Source organism: Bradysia coprophila, assembly GCF_014529535.1.
Source record: "Bradysia coprophila strain Holo2 chromosome IV unlocalized genomic scaffold, BU_Bcop_v1 contig_106, whole genome shotgun sequence".
NCBI classification, from domain to species: domain Eukaryota; kingdom Metazoa; phylum Arthropoda; class Insecta; order Diptera; family Sciaridae; genus Bradysia; species Bradysia coprophila.
In genome coordinates this window covers 4,235,007-4,249,915 of record NW_023503372.1, presented here as the reverse complement: position 1 = coordinate 4,249,915, position 14,909 = coordinate 4,235,007, and the positions used below count along the sequence as shown (strand labels likewise).

At 34.6% G+C, this 14,909-nt stretch overlaps 1 protein-coding gene across 2 annotated transcripts in view; it reads right to left on the bottom strand.

The window, feature by feature from the left end:
- Window positions 1-229: 229 nt before the first annotated feature.
- Window positions 230-14,909, bottom strand: part of LOC119071041 (ras-related protein Rap1) — a 32,800-nt gene continuing 18,120 nt past the window's right edge. For both annotated transcript variants that reach the window (XM_037175642.1, XM_037175641.1), the window contains exons 4-9: window positions 11,738-11,973; window positions 5,211-5,439; window positions 4,394-4,516; window positions 4,257-4,331; window positions 584-676; window positions 230-522 (exon numbers count right to left, since the gene is read on the bottom strand). In XM_037175642.1, the coding sequence (XP_037031537.1) occupies window positions 292-522; window positions 584-676; window positions 4,257-4,331; window positions 4,394-4,516; window positions 5,211-5,439; window positions 11,738-11,829 (843 nt within the window). In that variant the 5' untranslated portion in view covers window positions 11,830-11,973 and the 3' untranslated portion in view covers window positions 230-291. The remainder of the gene's footprint in view (window positions 523-583; window positions 677-4,256; window positions 4,332-4,393; window positions 4,517-5,210; window positions 5,440-11,737; window positions 11,974-14,909) is intronic.

Here is a 14,909-nt window from a genome sequence, read left to right as displayed (position 1 = left end):
ATTCTTAGTATCATCTTCTGCTTCTTAAATTTTCTCCTTCTTTTCAATATTAATTACATTTACTCTACGGTAAATTTAGGTGTCATATTAGACAGTTGTTTGTCATGTAGAATTAATAATTAAGAACCTGAACGAAAAGGTTTACATTATCTACTTAGTACACGGTTTGATTATTATTTTATATACCACACAAGTTCCCACACCAATCCTATACACGCAGTCTAATTTTTTTTTAAATAATTTTTTCTTTAAAAACGTTCAGATCCACAGCGAAATTCTATTCTCGATTTATTAAGAGAGAATGCAAGAATTCCGCTTGCCGCCAATACTTCGCTCCTGGATTTGTTGAAGATGTTGCAACTGAGCGGCTGATGGTACATGGGATGTGGATGGCGGTGCGCTAGATGGTGGAGCAGGTGAGCCTCCGCCTTGATTCGGCGGTAATGATTGTCGACGGCGTCGTCTTAATGCAGGACTTAGATTGTATGTGATTTTGGCTTGGACGAGAAGCTCCTTGAAAATCTATTCGAATAATACCAACGATATGAGCTACTCATACACCAAAACGTTTGCTCAATTTTACCTGGGTTACATTCTCATTGTTTTTGGCTGAAGCTTCCACGAAACCGTTTTCCCAGTCAACGTTTACCAGTGATTCGGTGGTATCGAAATCAAGCTTTACGAAAACGGTGCAAAAGAGGAAACGATAAACATAAAATCGAATAGGGAAGTCTGTTATACGAAAATTGTATTAGCTTAAAGCTTTCAGGATAAAAGCTTTCGAAACTTTGTCGGTTCGATAAACTTTACCATGAAATCTACGATGATGTTATTGGTAAATGACGATCCGTGTATTTATTTATCATTACCATATAGTGACGAAATGTGTAAAATACATCGTATACACAGTGTACATACATTTAGGGTTAAGTGTAGTAAATCATGACTGAATCAATATCTAATGTTCATAAAGCTTAATGTAACGAGTAATTGGTAGTTCGTATTTGGATAAACTGTTGAGAAGATTGGGATTATAAGCCACGTTCTTCGTGCATTTGAGTATAATGGGAATAAACGATGTACTTGGTGCTGTACGAAAGTCAGTAAAGGAATTAAGATTCCCTTTTTATTGCTTGGCTGGAGCGATATTTTCTTTTAATTAGTTCGATGCGTTTCATGGTGAAAAGATACGAAACGCGGAGGGTGATTCATTGTAGACGTGTTGAGATAGCATACAATGATTATTTCGAATTATGGTATTTACGATGTTAGTTTTAATTAAATAATTTCAAGCGTAAATGAACTCAGACCATGATGAATAGACAGTGCTTATTAAGCACATCCGTGAATTTTATCTTTTACCCACCAAATAGAATATTATTACAATTCGAATTGTCACTTTTTTTTAGTGCTGCTCGTCTAACTGATTGATTTGAAGTATTTGCCCCCGTTTTTCATCAATCAACAAATCAAAGAATTCCGAAATATATTTCTACGGTAAAATTACACGTTGAATATTTAACCCTCCGAACGATAATTGATTTATTCCGAATATTAAAGAGCAAAACAAACCTGTTGCAGGAATTGTTTGATTTCATTAAGTGCCGAAGAAAAAAATGTTTTCCACATTCCTTTGAATAGATAAGCCTCAATTTGTGGAAGTTTGTTCATCAATTATGAGAAAACAAATCATGAAGTAAAACGAAATTGGTAAAATAAAGTCATGGCAAAGCAGGGTAGTAGTTTGGCTTAGGTGCTAGGGGATAACATCCTTTAAATAATTCAGACGAGAAAAAAAATAGAAGAGAAAAAATATGGACGAACGATGCAAAATAAAGGTGTTAATGTCACATCAAAATAATGAAAGGGGAAGAATTTCGGGCATGTGGAATTTATAGATGATAAACCATTGAGAATATCATCAATCCATCAGGTCAATGAGAAGTGGGAGGTTCAAGTTATATCCATTTCAACATATCTTGACGAGTTCTTTCTAACGAACAAAAATCTGAACACTTTAAGATGAAATTTGAGGAAATTGTCATTCAAATTATTCATTTTTTGTAGTAGTTTACGCAGCGCTGCAGCGCAATTAAAATGATCGAATTTCATTTCAATGTTTAGAACTCATCGAAACCACCCTAACGAGCTATCTCATGTTACAATCGGTCAAGATGATGGTATGTTTTGAAAGAAATCGTGATTTTAGGAAATTTCCCTTTCCAACATAAGACATCCGACCGCCGTTTCGATCTGAGAGAAAATTTAAATACGTCCATCGACGTTTTGCATTAATATGCAGTTCAAAAATACCATTTATCATCAGGCCATGGTGACAGTGGTACTCAAGTGCTCTAAGAACACTATACCGATTTGCGCACCAACAAGTCTAGCGAATCATAGTCGAAATGAAATTTCAACTCATCACTAAATTTTCTAACTCGTGGCCAGTCCGTGGTTTCTTTTACCAAAAGCCACCACTTGAGTGAATCCAAGCAAAGGTTTGCATATATGTTTGAATGTGAAAAAATGAAAGAAGTTTTTTCGTATATGCCATGTCGCATAAGTCGCATATGTGTGGCTTATGATGGTTTGAAAAAACTTTCATTTGTTCACATTCAAACATATGTGCAAACCTTTACCTTTCCAACTTTCTACAACTTTCTTTCCTAGGACGCGATTAAAACTAAGAAATAGTATGATATTCAACCATTTTATAAAACGTTACAGAAAATGTTAAAGAGCGAAAATTTCCACATCTTAAAGTGGTCCGCTTTCAATAAATAGGGAAAGGTCTCGACGAGCTCTAGGAAATAGGATAAAATTTGCGGAAACTTGAAATCAGTGAAGACAAATATTTGCAAAAACAGCTAAAAATGACAGATATGTGGAAAAATATCCTAAAAGTGTTCGTCTATAAGTGATCACTTTTTTGTGTGTCAATGTTCGTTAGGGCTCGTTAGATTCGTCACGACATTGTGAAAATGGATAAAGCTAGAAGCGAAGCTAAATCGGAAATACAGTTTGTTCATTTCATTTTTACACAGTTTCTAAAGATTGTCGATATGTCAGAGTTTTTAATGTACCCAGTCAATTAAGTTCTTCCCAAATTGCGCAATATTTGAATTCGCGATAGAAATTTTAAATTTTGCGCCAAAAATTCATAATTTGGGAATAACTTAATTGACTGGGTACATTTAAAACTCTGACATATCTAAAACTGTGTAAAAATGAAATGAATTATGAAATTCACCAAGATATAGAATTTCATAAATAATAGGCTCTGGTGAAAGCCTACATAAGAAGATATTCAAATTCTCGTATAAGAATAGTCATTGAACCCTATGCATTCTTTTTTAGAAGGAGGAGCACCACATTCAAATAAAATATCCACTAAGGATTCTCCAGGCTTCAAATTGAAGAAACTATAATAAATTACGAATAATGGTCTAAAAGATAGTTTTCTTGGTCCATTCCCGCAGCTTCCATAAACCTAAAATCTAACTCATTGCGTGGCCCATGTATTATTGTCTTACTGTCTTATTGAGTTCTATCCGAAATCGCAATACACATTTCATTAATAAATTATTATTGAACAACATCCGTTAGCGACAACGACAATAATAAGCAATGAGGTCAGCCAAGGATTGACTTTTATAGACTGTAATGCTGTATGGTAAAACAAATGAAGTAAAAGATTTTCTTTTTGCTAATATTCAAACACTGAAAAATGTTTAATCAACAGAAGTGATAGATTGAATGACAGTGTCAGCATCATAGCAGTAAATGGGTGTGTACAGGTGATAAAATAGGTGGCCGAAATTGTAAAATGTATGACATGTCTGTGCCAAATCCCTTCACATAGAATTAATCTATTCGTAGCTGTACGTTGGTGGTACGTTTATTGTTTGACAAACAAAGGTTAAAGACAGACAAGAAAATTTTCAAGGAAAAAAGTTTTAAAAAAATTCACCGTTGAAACAACGTCGTATAAAAGTTCCCTGTGGTGCGTCGTGCTATAAACAATGCTAAATTGATTACAACGGGATCTGTTTCGAGCCTTAACATTGCTAGAAATTTCGACCAGAATACGGCCCTGTAGCCAAGCAAATAAATGTTTTCTATAGTTTAATTAGGTGGATAAAAGAATGGATGGTATGTAACTCAATCATGAATGAACTTAAAATACTCGAACGAAGCTTAGCAACGACTAATTTCATCCAAAGTAATAAAAAGGAAAATATTTTCCAAATTACCTCTCTTGCATCCGGTTTGTCTTCCAGTAAATCGATTTTATTACCAACAACGACAATGGGAACAGCAGTGGTAGCCTGTTATAGTTTTTGCTGAATCAATTAGCATTGAGGTCGAAAATTTCCAAACTTTTCCTTACCTTCGTTTCATGGATTTGATCTCTAATTACCCTGGCCTCATCAAACGTGGAAGAATCGGTAACGTCATAGACAAGAATAAACGCATCGGCGGAGGACATAGACAATGCTCTCATAGCTGGAAACTGCAATTACATATGGTAAATTAACTTAATTACAACAACAGATGCACGAACACTTTTGCTATAAGACGAGAGCGATATTTGAGATTCTGTGCACTGCGTCTCAACTGCAATTTACATGCGTTCAAACAACAAATCCAAATGTGTATATGATGCATCGTCAAGACCAGTTAAGTCCCAGCATTGTATACCTACTTGTTCATTCCGTATCTCATTTAAAATTTATGATATTCGAAATACAATACACAGACAACATAGCAGTCTCAACTGAATTGATGTATAATGTGGAAAAGGTTCTCCATCCATAAAGGGAATGCATTTGCCATTCGACTCGGAGATAGACGTTTTTTCCTCCAATTTTCTTGTTTTGCTGCAAGGGACATTTTTCCATAGAACGTTATAATGTGCATCATGTTCGTTCATGGTTTTGAAAAATAAATGGAGATGGAGATTTGAACACGAGATGCACATTTTGATTGGAGTCATCTGCACATGCACTATAAACGGAATACCACATAACGTGCTGATGCACTTTAAGCGGATTATATCACTGAATCACTCTTACGATGGCATACAAGGGAATTGTAATTTCTAAAATTTTGCTACATTTTCGATCAATTCGGTGTGATTGCAACGGATATCTAAAAAGGCCATATAAACCCCAATAGCATTTTCCACTTGTATCGCTGTAATTTACCTCATTCGCTCCAGATGTATCAAGAATGTCCAATGTTAGATTGACGCCTGATATGGAAAAAGCTCCCTGGTGCATTTCTTCGACTGTGCGTTTATATTTTGGCGAAAATCGGCTATACAAAAACTGGGTGATCAACGATGTTTTTCCCGTTCTGGCAGCTCCCATTACAACAATTTTATGGCGCACATTTGATGATGATAATGAGTCTTCGGTGTCGTGACGATGAACTCTGGATGGAAGAAACAAAAAGTTACATTTCTGTTGGTCTGAGGTCTCGCTGAGACCTTAAGTTCTAGCAGACAAAGAGAGACATTGCTTTCACGACGCTTTTTTGAGAATTAGTCCCGCAGACACGTTGACTTCTGTTTGAGTGCAGGGCATTCGAGACCAAAGTCCCTATTTTCTTTTACAAAGTGAAAATCTCGTTGGACTGTTGAAATACTTAAATGGAAAACAGGCATAGACTTCATGGTAGTATATGCTTTACGTCTGCAAAAGATTCAATGTGAGGGATTTTTGTTGAAAAACAAGCTTCCAAAATCGGACGCATTTTCCAGTGGACTTTTTTATCTGTGCCCAGAAGGTATTCGACCCTAGAAGCCAAAACCACTTTCAAATAAATACTTCGAAGCTTGTGTGGCTGGTGAAGGTGATCAAAAATCAAAAACTTGTACAGTAGAAAGGTAATCACATTTTCGGTTTTTGATCACCTTTCACCAGCCACACGAGTCCGATTTCTGTCTTTCAATGACTCTCTAAAATTCCCAAACTGCTAGTCATCTGTTTTCGACAGCAGTGACAAAATTATGCGATGAGCTTTGGGTAATGTTGACTTATATACTAAAATGAATGGTTCAACAAATGAAGTAAAAGATTTTGTATCAAATGCTAAAGAAAATCTTAAAACAGAAGACGCAGTAGAGTTATTGATTATGTCGAGATTCGCTTACAGTTTGGAAATGTTCAAAACACAGTTAAATGAAAAGACTGTATTTCGATTAAAAGGACCTCCAGTTTTCGCTTTTTGTGGATGCGATTTCAGCTTAATTTTCCCAATTTATTTTTTCAAACGAACTCATTTCACATTGTAATGATCGATCTTCGGATTTCCTTGCCTCTTTCAATACAAAATACGTTCAAATCCACACTTCATCATTTTCGCTACAGTACAAGCAAACTGAGAGGCCCTTTGTTCGTGATTTTAATTTCTTTCTGCGTTGATTGTACCAATTTTGCATATATTCGATCTGGTGGATACAAGTCCCTAAAGAGAAAGAAAGAAAAAAACCTTCTCCACCACACTTAAGGATTGAGGCTGTTATACAGTAAACAAGAGCCGTCTTTTGTAGCAACTGACTCGTATAAAATTGCTTTTAAAAGTGAGGAAATCCTTTCTTCACAACTGATATGGTTATACACACAAAGCTATCCATCCACTCTTCGTCTCTCTATTGCGACGATTTAATCCATAAAAGGTGTACTCATATAGGTATATACCACAAGACGAAGAGATATATTTGCACCATAATGGGCTGTTTCAATTCAATGTATTTGCCTAAGCAAAAGATTTTTTTTGCGGAATCGCTCACCTATAAATAAAAAATCAGGATAAATGGATGTGGCTGGCATTGTCAGTCACGTATCACACTCGATAACAGCAGAGATTTTCTTTCGACATACTTTGAGTGTGTTTGAATTAATTATTCGTTGTCTAGCTGGTTTGTTTATGCGATTTTTAAGTTATAAGGGATGGTAAAACTTCTTGTAAGTGCAAAGCAATAAGCAATAATGAATTTGGAAAACGGTAATGTGGACGGAGCTATTCGGTCCCCTTTGTAAGGTTAAGTTTTTTCTTTCACAGTTCTCACCCGGTTTGAATTAAATCGTATGGGCTAGAATGGACTCTTATTGCTTCATCTATCACTTCATCGTACTTCTTATCATACATTTCACTAGTGAAAACTTCCGTTGGCCTGTGAGGCGCCATAATTTTTTGTCGGTACTTCAATCTTTCCGTGCTTTTTTCTGGTGAAATATGATTTGAAATATGATATGAATTTTTGGGAATTTAATTCCTCTAAAGTAAGTCCTGATAAAATGTTATGTAAAATCTAAAATACTAGGTTCCACCTTATGGCTGGGTCAGGTCCCTCGTCTGATGAAGTTAGCAAAAGGCAAAAGAATAGAAAAATAATTGTAGTTTTAACCTTTTCACAGACTATAGGCTATTAATGCACTGGGCCTACTGATGTGAATTTTATTGCTCCACAAAGCGCTTCACAAAGCTTCAAACGCGCCAAAAAGAGTTAAAAACGACTGCAAAAAACAATAAAATTGAAGGCATAGATTAGGAGATTAGTACCAAAGGAAGTTTGGCACACTGTGCTAAAACAATGCATTTTTCAAATACGGAAAAGGTGAACTCGCACACGATTTTTCGATACCAAATGCGTTCTTTTGACACCGTGTGCCAGATTCCCCGATACCAATAATTCATAAATGATTTACCTTTGTAACTCTATCTTTAAACAGAAAAGTTGTGCGTTGTGGCTATGGATGTGCATTTGACGAAGTAAAATGTCGAAATTGATAACTAATTTAAAATCACTATTCAAGCAAGGTGAGGCCTAGGCATAGTCTGATTAGGTTTGGAAAGTTTCTGCTACAATCATTTTTGTCAGTGAGTTGTTTGGCAGATGTTATCGGTCCAAAAGTCTTCGAAAATCAGTACAGAATTATACGAACGTTACCCCAAAGGTTTTATTTCCCGTCGATTAAACCAAAAGTTTTCAAAATCGGTTCAGAATTGCTCAAGTTATCGGGCCATCAAAAAACCAGTCAAAAAATCTTTTGGGAATAACTGAGATTATATGAGAAAACTGAGAAATTTTACTTTTTAAAATCGGTTTTAGAAGTTTCATTAAATCGATAATAATGTTACTAACGTCATCATCATCATCATCTGCTATCGACAAAATCAAGTGATGAGTTCTAGTTAATGTTGGCTTATATAGCCAAATATGTGTTGAAACAAATGAAGTAAAAGATTTCAATTTGTATCGGATACATTTAGATCGAAAGAACTACCAGATTCTATTCAATTGAACTGGCTTGCCGTTTCGTAAATGGTATATATGAACAAATGTTCCCGAATAACCACTTGACTTCACTATATGTTCGAATACCGTGTCGTAGCTGTACTGGTAAGGGAACAAGAAAATATATATAATCAGCAGAAAATTTTGGGGCTCGGAGATTTATTATGTGATTTTTCTCTATTCTTCTTTTGTTGGCAGAAAAACAAAGCGCCTTTCCCGATCGTCGAAGTTGTATTATTAAAATGAGATTATGATTATGATGGTTGGTGGTGTGCTATCGTTGATTCTTTTTCTTTACGATTTTTTTTTCTCCTTTATTTATAAGTTGACATTTTATACCCCCTGTTTAAATTCGCATATCACCTGGATTTCAATTTTTTACGGCGCTTTTTCTACTCTCTCTCAATCTATACAATTACGACACAAACATGTTGATTCAGAGTAAATTTACGTCACGTAAATTTGACTTTCAAATCAATATTTAAATTAATTTTTTTTCCTACTCTTGCTCGTCGTACCAATAATATACAATTTTCATCTTGAATGAGTAATTCAAATCGAAATTCAAATTTCGCGAAACGAATTATCTAACATTTGCACAAAATATTTTTCGATTATTATCGAAACTCTCTGATGTAACTCATTCCGTGTGTACACTCTGTGTTACAATGCGTATTGTACACGGTTTATATATAGCCAGAGCAAAAAGATGTTTTCAAATTTAACATTGTTTTCAAAACAAAGACGAAGAAAAGAAAAAAAAAAGTTTACGATCGAGTTAGCAGCTTTGGAATAATACTGTTAAGCGTGAAAATAAATTGAAAGCGAAAATATCCGACGAAGAGATATACAATAGAATCTAAGGGCGTATATGAATAGTATAGAAAAGAAAACTGTTGCCTACAATTCTTCGAAACGAATCACATTTTACTTCCGAGAAAGGCATTCAACAAACCAAAGTACAACAAAAACAACAACAAAAAATCTCCCTTGTGATTTACCCGAAGCCAAGCCCAAAACTTTTGATGAAACCTCAAAAGATAAACGTTGGTCAAAATTAACCCTTATTTACCTGAAATTATTTAATAAGGCAATTCAATTGCCAACACAGGTGGACGTAGGAGTTACACGAGCTCGAACAAACATTTCAGTTTTTTTCTTTCTTTAATTCTTTGATTTCCATTTGTGAATGATAACCGTACATTGTATACACAGACCGTACAACGAAGGTATGAATCTTTGAAATTCGAATTTTTGTCCATTTAATTTGCCACAATGTTCAACAAACTTTAACATCATTTTCATTATAGACTAACTCAAACCCACAAAATACACAATGGACAGCACGCTGTTCAGCAGACAGAGAATGTAAACCGGGTATGTATATCTGTACTGTTAAGTTTACCGTACCTAAGCACAAAAAGCTGCTGAGAACAACATCAAAATTAATTCTGCGAAATAAATGCGAGCTAATTATCAGGGCCGTTTTATAGTGGTCCGTCCAGGATAATATGAAACTTTCGATATCATAAATTTTTGTAAGAGCCGCCGAAAATCGGTCGCAATTTCAAACGGTCTTTTACATGCGGCAAGCATATTATTAAATGGATTTAAATCGATTACTTGATTTGATAAACCTATTTTGAAAATATTGAATTAAGATCTCTTACTTCATTTGTTATATACAAGTAATTTGTTATATAAAAGAACGTTAGCTAGAGGTCTTTATCTATGTATGGTGTTGTTGTCGATAACAAATGATATAGCCGTCCATAAGAGACTTGACAGCGTCGTTTGATCTCGCACGTCCCTGGCCCACGTTGTCAATAGGCTGAGAATACACTGGTTGATGTGGTTAACGTTCCAACGATTGGCTGTTGGAAATGTAATAAATTCCACAAAATTTTAGCTCAGGCTTCTAATTATGTAAGTGTGGTTACATTGTGTAAATAGAGTATTTCGAATAAATTTTCTCTAATTCATATAGTGACCAAAGTGTCGCAGCGTTCCGTTTCACCCGTTTTTTACCTCAATTAATCATAATTATTGTACTACTTCCTTTCATTCTCTTTTTCTCGTTGAAATATGTCTGATTTTAAATTTAATTTGTTCATAAGTAAAGCCACAAATTAACTTTCCAAAAACGACAAGTGCTTCACCAAATATCGTTCAATCTGTTACTTCTTTTGTTGACTCAGTTGATTCTCTAACCGATCATAAAAATGTATCTCTAAGCTTTCGAGACTTCAAAATCTTTTACTCGAGTTTTTGGGGTAGGTACAATGGAATTTTTGAAAAAAAGAAATGGCATTTTTGGAATTGTATGAAATTTTTATAAATTTTTGAAATTTAGTGGAATTTGTGGAATGTAGTGGAATTTGTGGAATTTGTCGAATGTAGTGGAATTTGTGGATTGTAGTGGAATTTGTAGATTGTAGTGGATTTTTGCAATTTTTATTAGTGGAATTGAAATTGTTAGGACAGATTTTTTGTCACTGGTTACTTTATGAGCTTCTCAATAAAAGATAACATTGACCAGAGCTCATCGCTTATTTTCGTTGACGCTATCGATATCAGATGACAAACAGGTTTCTAATTCCGTTTTTTCCTAACTTGAAGGCATTTTAACTAACCAGCATTATATACCAGTCAGTAGGCGTAATGAGTACGCCTGAATAAATTATAAACCGAAATACGTTTGCACTTTTTAATATGTTTACACAGGATCTCAATTAGAAGATAAATTAAACTTTTTTTTTCTCGTAAAACCACATTTAAGCCGTGACCATACTGTAAATTAACATTCCGTCGGGAAATTTGTGGTCGGTTAGAGCCACTCGAAGTAATTAAGGCAAATAACACAAGACCATTACACTATCGTTAAGTTCCTCTAATTAAATTGTCGCTTTGAAATTTGAATATATCTGAAAATAACATGCAAACCAAATGAAATTTGTATGGACTTTGTGGACGCCGTTCCGATGCGGCATAGTTCATAAAATGTATTACACCTGGTTGATTATTTGCATCATTTTCCTTTTCATTATTCCCATCTGAAGTACACCAATCAGGAAACCTTTTCTGTAATCAATCCCTTTCTCGGTAGCCGAATCCAAACATGCGGAAATTATACAAAGCTTTTCTCTCGGTGACATGTTTTTCTATTATTATTTAAATGAAAAATCCCTAACATATTAAAGTCAAAGTTACAAGTATAATAAATAATAAAAAATCCTTCTTCATCCTCAAACAACAATAAAAAAAAATCCTTCCCCTCTTTCGTCGCCGTATAATATTATTGTAGGTTATACAGTAGCTCGAAAACGAGAGGTTTATTAATATTTCTTCGTCTTCTTTTTCACGTTTATTTTCTATGCATAAAACCCTAGAATAATGTGTGATATGCTATATAGCCCAACAAATACTTACTTATCTCTTTTATGTTTGTCCTCTGGACTGTCGTCCTTCATAAAAGAAGGCTGAAGGCTAAACCGTCTTCTTAGATTATGTCTTCCCTTCATATTTTTTTAGAGGTTCGTTTTCTTTTCCCTTTTTTTTGCTCTCTCTTCACTTGTCGGAGCAAAGGTCTATGCAAAGTCGATTGATTTTCTTATATGTGGTGATGATGTGATGACACCAGAGATAAAGGATGTGCGACCCAATATCTGGAAGTATAAAAAAAAAACTTTATTTAATAAATTGTGAATTGATTGACTTTGCCATTACTAGGCGGAAGCGCATAATAAGATATAAATTTGATTTTGGTATATATATTCAAATGCCAAAAGATCGAAAACGGTTTTTCCACTTTTCTTGGTACTCAATGTATCATTTTATCATCCAACAAAAACACATATTCCGCTGAAGACACTGAATTGGAAATATATCTCGCTTTCGAGACGGAAATCAGCAACGGGTTGATAATTTCCCATTAATCCCGAACAGTCATTTTTGCGTTTTACTCAATCAATATATATCTCTTGATGAAATGGATTTTCGTTCCGAGAATAGTGTTCATGTCATCAGTATCCTCTTCTTTACGCGCAGTAGAACGTCAATGATAAAATTTTTATTAGCAAAAAAATATTCGATTCCATTCTCGGAACGTGTATAAAATTTGAACTTTATTTCATCCGCTGTCAGTAGCTCATTTAGAGATAAGTTTTAGAGTAACGACACGATCATTATACTGGTCAATGGTTTCGATATCTTGTCGTGTTATAGCTGTGCTGTATCATTTGACTTATTTTAAGTCTTTTCAAATCAGTAAACTGTATTTTCATGGAAACCATTACTTTATTGGATAAGAGATATTTAATAACGATATTTCGGAGAAGTATGTCTCTGTGAGTAATGGAAAATAGTGTCGGTTTTCGTAAACGAAGTTTATAAATAGATTGTAGAAATTGTTATCGTCACTACCGCAAATATCAACGATGGCACAGCCTGAAAGTTGGTCTTTTAAGCTCCAAAATTCAAAAAACATGAAAATATTGACCGACTTTCCGACAGCGCCAACCATTCATAGTCCTGTGAAATTTTCTTCGAAAAAGTTTATTGAGAACGTTCTCAGTTCTTGAGTCGCTTAAAAAACCAATGGCCTAACGCTTACGTTTCCTATTTTTTAATACACTCCAGGGTCTCAAAGAACTTATGCAACGCGAGATTGGTTTGAAGAAATGAAGTTCAAAAGATATAAAGAGGAAAAGTCCAGTTCTCGTCTAAATAATTACACGAAACAAACGATTTTCGTCCATTGTTCCAAATGATATAGACCGACCTGTCAAAATAAAAATTTGGAACAACGTACGTACTGTGCTTTACGTGATTACTTACAAAATGACTGATATCGCTGAGGGTGACGCATTGTGCGCCGTACGCAAAAGTTTTATCAACAAAAAATTGACTAAAAAAAATTGTGAAAGAAAATTTTACAAAAATTAATTCTCGTCACAAATGGCAGATGATTCGGTTTTCTTCCGTTTACATTCTTCCAGTACATTTTTTAACCATTTTCCTAACAATAGGTTCCTCAACATCTGCCACTATCTCGGCCAATTTTGAAGCTGCAGTAACGTGTGATAGCTCGTTGAATTCGTACGGATTGGAGCCAAGAGTGAGATTCAAAAAGTTATTGTAAATACGCTCCGCCGTCCCCATTTTTTTAAACTTTTCTAGTAGTGGACTTGCGTCACGCCCGCTTACTAACGTGCGGGCATGATAATCTCTTACTTCATTTAGTTTCATAGTACAGTCCCTTGTGTCAAAGAAATTGGCTCCGATGGCGTTTCTTTTCGTTATCTTATATGATTGAGCATGATAAAATGCGGATTTTTTTTGAAAATGAAAAATTGTTTGAAAAATGTTGGTTCTCGATTAGAGTACGAGATATGTGGCGCTTAAATTTTTCATACACGGGACAGGATTCTCAACGTACATTTTGTGTAAAGGGCAGTTTTTGTCAGATTTCTAGGATTCGAGAAGCTTCCAAAACAATAATTTAGTTACAAACATGTGTTCTCGGAAGGAAAATTTAATTTAGAATGAATATTTGACGACCACTAAATTATAGAACTGTGGCTGGGAACTATTTTCATTTCAAATTGATATTTTAATCGGTTTTGTCTCTCACGTCGATAACAGATGACAACTGCTTCTGGAACGTTTTATCTTAACGACCCTTTGGTTCCATTTCATATGCCTTAAAATCAAAAAATTAAAAAAAAGTTTAAAAAGAAAGTTTTCCAAGAAGCGTAACAAAACAGTGAAGGGCAATCAAATTTCAGTCGAAATTCGCTTCAGCTGATTTTCCGCTGATTCACTAATACAAACAAAACTGACTATGCTTGTTTATTTGGTACTACCACTACCAAGCGCGTGTGTGTACTGTTAAATTCGTATAAACCCTTATAACCAGTTTGGTTTGGATGAGTGAATCAGCTGAAAATCAGCTGAAGCAAATTTCGACTGAAATTTGATTGCCCTTCACTGTATTGTTACGCTTCTTGGAAAACTTTATTTTTTAACTTTTTTTAAAACTTTTTTGCCGTTAATTGGTTCTCAAACGGCTTCTTTTAATTACTCAAATTTGCTGCCCATTTCCATTAAAGCAAATTTTATCTGAAACTTTGCAATTTGTTTAAAATCTCAGTTTAATATCTGGTCTTCACCTCTCCAATTTCGATAGGAATATCTACGGTGTGCACGTGAAAGTTTTGTAAATCAATCTATCTAAAAATGAGTCGTTTTCGGTTAATTTATAGGTAAGTGGTCGGGTACACCAGCACAAATAACTTTTATCGGACAAATTCAGTTAGAAAATTTTGAAAATTTATAGCAAAACACAAAGTTAATTACAACCTGACTCGGTGAACTGTATCTAAATCGATTTTACTTGATACTTGAAATGTTATACTTTAACGTATAAAATTTCCCGTTCACCACCTCATCCAATGTAACAATAACCAAAAATGATATATAATCTGATACAGTTCCATCAATTTAACACAATTTCCTTATAATATTATTTATTGTCTGTTCATTTTCCACATTAAAATCTGTATCTCTATATATAAACGCGCTTCATCTGCAACCCGACCAA